Here is a 5,598-nt window from a genome sequence, read left to right on the forward strand (position 1 = left end):
TGGGGATCAGGGTGATACCAACTTTGCTTTTCTTTCTTTTGTCACCTTTACCTCTTCCCTGATTAGACTGGGAGGGGCTTTGTATCATCTCCAGAAGGCAAGTTGTTGCTGTTTTTTTGTTTTTTCCTGGTCAAGTACCATTTACCCTCAGGGTTCTGCAGTTGCTGTTCCCTCTACCCAGAACACTGTTCCAGGATTGTTCCCTGGATATGGCCATCTACTCATTGATCCTCAAGTAACATGGCGCTTCATCCCACAAGCTGAGGTGCAACCCATCTATGACAGCATCTGGTTGTGTGGATGGTTCCTGTTTCTTGCAGCAATTACCAGTTTGTGACACCTGTGACTGATTTGTTGTTTGTTTTTGCCTCCCTTGTTGGAAAGAAAAGTACACAAGAAAAATGCAGCTGGTCTAACTTGTTCCTACAACTGAATCTGTGGCAAGGAGCTCAGGTCAAAGCTCATAGGAGAAGCTCTGTAGTTACATGTTCAACAATGAATGGGGGGCAGGATGGAAACTGTCATGTATTCATGGTCATCTCATAGTAGACCACAGGATAGAAGCTTTTCTACAGTGTCTACAGTCCTTAGAAAGTGTGAGCGTGGGGTCATTTGTACACATTTCAGAAGAGGAAAAGAGAACTCAGAGAGACCAAAAGTGCAATTTCCCAAAAGACTTGTTATGACTCTGTGTGGACTCCAGGATCCAAACCCACATTTCCAACAGCCAAACCAATCAGGACCCAGTACTGCCTGCTCTGATCAAGGAGTTACTCTACTATTCACAGCAGGCTCTGAATCAGTAGGTGAAAATCCTAAAAGGCAACAAAGATAAGGTGACCAGATTTTAACATTGTAAAGCAGGACACCATTGGGGTGAGGGCGGGGCCTCAGGGGGCGGGGCCTGACAACAATGCAACCTTTGATAAGCAGTTCTCGATAATCAGTTCTCAACAAGTATTTGTTATTATTAAAGTTTAACATTATAAAATTAACAAAATAATATAAAACTCATATCCTGGCAAAATAGCCACATGGCAGTTGAAAACCGAATATTCCCTTCCTCTTCTCCCACGTTCCCTAGCTTGTTGTGCATTCTTTCCAAAAATCAGACTTTTTAAAAATGCTATGGGACACGGACAAATTATTAAAAATCGAGACTGTCCCACCTAAAGTGGGATGTGGGGTCACCTTCGGGGGGGGAGGGGAGAGGGCTACTTGCTTGTTCCAGACAGTTTGGCTCCTTCTGAGCTAATTGTCCTTGTCTAGAAGTAAGGGAGGGAGCAGTCTCCTTCTGATACCAATTCCACCTGGGAGACCTTGCCCAGGAGGGGAGTAGGGAGTTTACTTTAGCCTTTTCATCTCCAAATGAAGTTACATTAACCTCTTCATTCCCAAATGGAGTTACATTAACCTTTTTAGCAGCTGAAAACCGTATACTCCCTTATATTCTCCTGTTATTCCCAGCTTATTGTGCATTCTTTCCAAAAATTGGGACTTTTTTAAAACCCCGTGGGATGCAGGACAAATTGTTAAAAATTGGGACTGTCCTGCCCAAGGTGGGACATCTGGTCACCTTAAACAACTAAACACAAATTAATTCACAGATTCATGATTTAAAAGGAGGAATTAGCCAGGTGAGTCTGGTGGAGAAAAGGACAAAAGAAAAAAGAAACAAGGCTCGGCGCCTGTGGCTCAAGCGGCTAAGGTGCCAGCCACATACACCTAAGGTGGGGAGTTCGAATCCCCAGCCCGGGCCGCCAAACAACAATGATGGCTGCAACCAAAAAATGGCCAGGCGTTGTGGCGGGCGCCTGTGGTCCCAGCTACTTGGGAGGCTGAGACAGGAGACTCGCTTGAGCCCAGGAGTTGGAGGTTGCTGTGAGCAGATGCCATGGCACTCTACCCAGGGGGATAGCTTGAGGCTCCATCTCAAAAAAAAAAAAAGAAAAAAGAAACAAACCCACAATTTTCCAAAGAGTTTGGATCTTAGTAAGTTTTCTCCAAAACTTGAAACACGTTTTTGAAAAAGGAATGTTTATGGATGAGGAAGTGCTGCCTCCCAGAGGATAACTGTGTTATTGCACCTCCTTGTTCTTTAAGACCTTAAGGTTCTTCAGAGTTTAAAGAACAAGGAGAAGAAGAGGTAGAAGACAAAGAGGACCAAGAGGACAACCAGCACAAGAAGTGAGAGAGGAACAGAAGATCACAGTAATTATAACAACAACGATGACAGCACAGGATCACACTATTGGATTTGGTTTAGGTTTTGGAGAACACTTTCACATCTGTTTTACCTGAGGCCACATGTCATCACTACAGCTCCCAAATTGTCATGAGTCCAATAATCACTGTCTTCCTGGTTTCTACTCTGGCTTGCTGGGCTCCCCTATGAACATGGGGACTGTTTCCTTGTCTCAGGCCAGGCTGAGTGTCTCATTCCCTCCTTTCTGGCAGTAACTGCGCTGCCTGCCTGGTGATAAATAGAGCTGTATGCAGCTCCTGCCACAGATACTGGCTCCCTGCCACACAACATTACACAGCTGACTGTCTTGGCTCCACCATGAAGCTGCTGATGGTCTCACTGCTGACTGCCCTCTCCCCTGCTGCTGTGCAGGTGAGCCCTGTGCAGGGGGGAGGCCAGCAGATGGAGGGCATTGCTGGGCCTCTGTGGAAGAAATCCTGTTCCCCAAGGCCCAGCACAGAAAAGCCCCAGAATGAAGGGTCTATATGCTATGGACCTCAGGGTCACATTCATTCCAGACACTAAAGCAGATAGGTGGGCTGTGTCCTGTGGAGGAGCTGCACACAGAGTCTCACTCCCCTCAGGGTGTCCCACCAGGGTCACTGTTAGCATGAAAACCAGCATGAGTCTCAGGGTTGAATATTGGACCTTGCTGTCTCATTGGAGAAAAAGAAAAACATGGAGCGCAGAGCGATTTGGTTGGTCGTTGAGAAAGCATCTTTTCTTTGCTCGGTGACTGCGGCTCTTCATTGGGCATCAGAAGCTGCGCGGGGCTCTGAGAAGTGGCCTACAACTTCGGCGTTGGGTAAGAGAAAATGGCTCGAACCAAGCAGACCGCTCGCACATCCACTGGTGTGAAAGCCCCCCATGAACAGCTGCCCACCAAAGCGGCCAGGAAGAGCGCTCCCTCTACCGGCGGGGTGAAGAAACCTCATCGCTACAGGCCCCGCACCGTGGCGCTCAGAGAGATGCGTCGTTACCAGAAATCCACTGAGCTGCTTATCCCTAAGCTGCCTTTCCAGAGGTTGGTGAGGGACATCGCCCAGGATTTCAAAACCGACTTGAGGTTTCAGAGTGCGGCCATTGGTGCGCTTCAGGAGGCGAGTGAAGCGTACCTGGTGGGTTTGTTTGAAGATACTCATCTGTGTGCCATCCACGCTAAGAGAGTCACCATCATGCCCAAAGACATCCAGTTGGCTCGCTGGATACGGGGAGAGAGCTGAAGTGAAGGCAGTTTTTATGGTGTTTTGTCGTAAATTCTGTAAAATACTTTGGTTTAATTTGTGACTTTTTTTGTAAGACATTGTTTATAATATGTTGCATTTGTACTTAAGTCATTTCATCTTTCACTCAGGATGAATGCGAAAAGTGACTGTTCACAGACCTCAGTGATGTGAGCACTGTTGCTCAGGAGTGACAAGCTGCTAATATGCAGAAGGGATGGGTGATATTTCTTGCTTCTCAGGATGCATGTTTCTGTATGTTAATGACCTGTTGGGTAGCTATACAGGTACTAGAATTGATAAACGTGTACAGGGTCCTTTTGCAATAAAACTGGTTATGACTTGATCCAAGTGTTTAACAATTGGGGCTGTTAAGGCTGACCACACATCACTGTGATAGAATGTGAGCTTTTTCAAGGGTGAAGATACAAGTCTTAACCACAGTGTAACTTAGAGTTTCCTTAAAAAAAAAAAAAAAGTAAACCTGGCAGCTATAGAATACACTATGTGCATTTATAATAGCTATTTTATATATTGTAGTGTCAACATTTTTAAATTAAATGCTTTACATTCACAAGTGGTGGGAAGTCTGTCATTAAGGTGTGTGTAATTTAGAGTCCAGCTGGTTTTCTTCTAACTTGACTGCACTTGTTTTCATAGTAGTAAAGGGCTATGCGCATTATACCTTGAGCATAAGTCCTCATTCTACCCGTGTTAACTAACCCTCTAGCTGATGATGCAAACACTAATTGGGGATTTTATTTATATGGGCTCTAGAATAAAATACAAGTTATTCACACCAGCATCATCTGTTAATAGTTTGAAGAACTAGTTAGTGCAGCTTTTCATTGTGTTGTGATTGGTCTCATAGCTAGGTTGAGTTTTGCTCCCCTGCGTGAGGAGATGATTCCTAAGTTCTATTCCTTGTGGAGTTTGTATTATAACCCTCAGTGTAAACTTGCTGTGAGGGAGGAGCACACAGCTCCAGCTCACTCAACCTCTGCTGGTTAAGATGGCGTTGGGTTAGGTAACATCTGGTTACTGTCCTGGGAAAATCACTTAGGAGAGATGGCCTTCCAAGTGGTTTTAAAATTTTATCCTTCTATTGAAGTTTTAGGTCAATTATGTATGTTGACTAAATTTATGAATAAACTTGTTTATCCAAAAAACAAAACAAAACAAAACATGATTAAAGACCTCATGGCCTCCAGAAACCATCAAATAAACACAAGGCTCCTGAAATGTAGAAGGAAAAGGCAAACTTCCCAGAGAGAAGGCTCGGGCTATAGCATGTGACCCAGTGTCTCTCACCCTGTGGTCCACTTGCATTTGCAGAGTTGATCTGGGTTCTCTTTGGGATGCCCCCAGGTCGCAGTGTGCTTCTCAAAGCACAGTGGAGAGGAGAACTCACAGTCTCTGGGAGCTCCCTGACGCAATCAAGATCTAGGGGGAGGACAATGCCCTGACAGCTGGAATATGGCAGCACTTACCCTTCACAGAGGGAGCTGCCTTTTAGCATGTGCAAAGCCTGTTTCCAGACGTACCCTATTAATTTCCAAAGCAGGTGGATATGGGCAAACAAGTGATCTGCTCACAGTCAGAAATCACACAGCCAGGCTAAGTGCTCATAGCACAGTGGTTGCACCGTTGCTACATGCACCAAGGCTGGCGGGTTCCAACCCTGCCTGGGCTAGCTAAACAATAATGACAACTGCAACAACAAAAAAAGCTGCGTGTTGTGGCAGGCTGAAGTTGTCTCATGAAACCCCTTGTTCGGTGATGCAGAGAAAAGAACTGCTAGACAAAATGATTGGATTGAAAAGGGGGGCCATCAGGATGGGCAAGGGACTTGGAGAGAAATTTCTCTGAAGAAGATCAGCGTACGGCCTACAGATATATGAAAAAATGCTCACCATCACTAATCATCAGAGAAATGCAAATCAAAACTACTTTGAGATATCATGTAACTCCAGTAAGATTAGCCCATATCACTAAATCCCAAAACCAGAGATGCTGGCGTGGATGTGGAGAAAAGGGAACACTCTTGCACTGCTGGTGGGAATGCAAACTAGTATGTTCCTTTTGGAAAGACATCTGGAGAACACTTAGAGAACTAAAAATAGACCTGCC

The 5,598-nt window shown here is 45.2% G+C and overlaps 1 protein-coding gene across 1 annotated transcript; it reads left to right on the forward strand.

The window, feature by feature from the left end:
* The first annotated feature begins 3,060 nt into the window (after positions 1 to 3,060).
* On the forward strand, positions 3,061 to 3,468 carry LOC100950763 (histone H3.3-like). The gene has a single exon (XM_012810611.1). The coding sequence runs from the start codon at positions 3,061 to 3,063 to the stop codon at positions 3,466 to 3,468; it is 408 nt and encodes a 135-aa protein (XP_012666065.1).
* The last annotated feature ends 2,130 nt before the right edge of the window (positions 3,469 to 5,598 follow it).

The sequence above is a fragment of the Otolemur garnettii genome, unplaced genomic scaffold (genome assembly GCF_000181295.1).
Source record: "Otolemur garnettii isolate 467f Iridium unplaced genomic scaffold, OtoGar3 scaffold00140, whole genome shotgun sequence".
Classification (NCBI taxonomy): domain Eukaryota; kingdom Metazoa; phylum Chordata; class Mammalia; order Primates; family Galagidae; genus Otolemur; species Otolemur garnettii.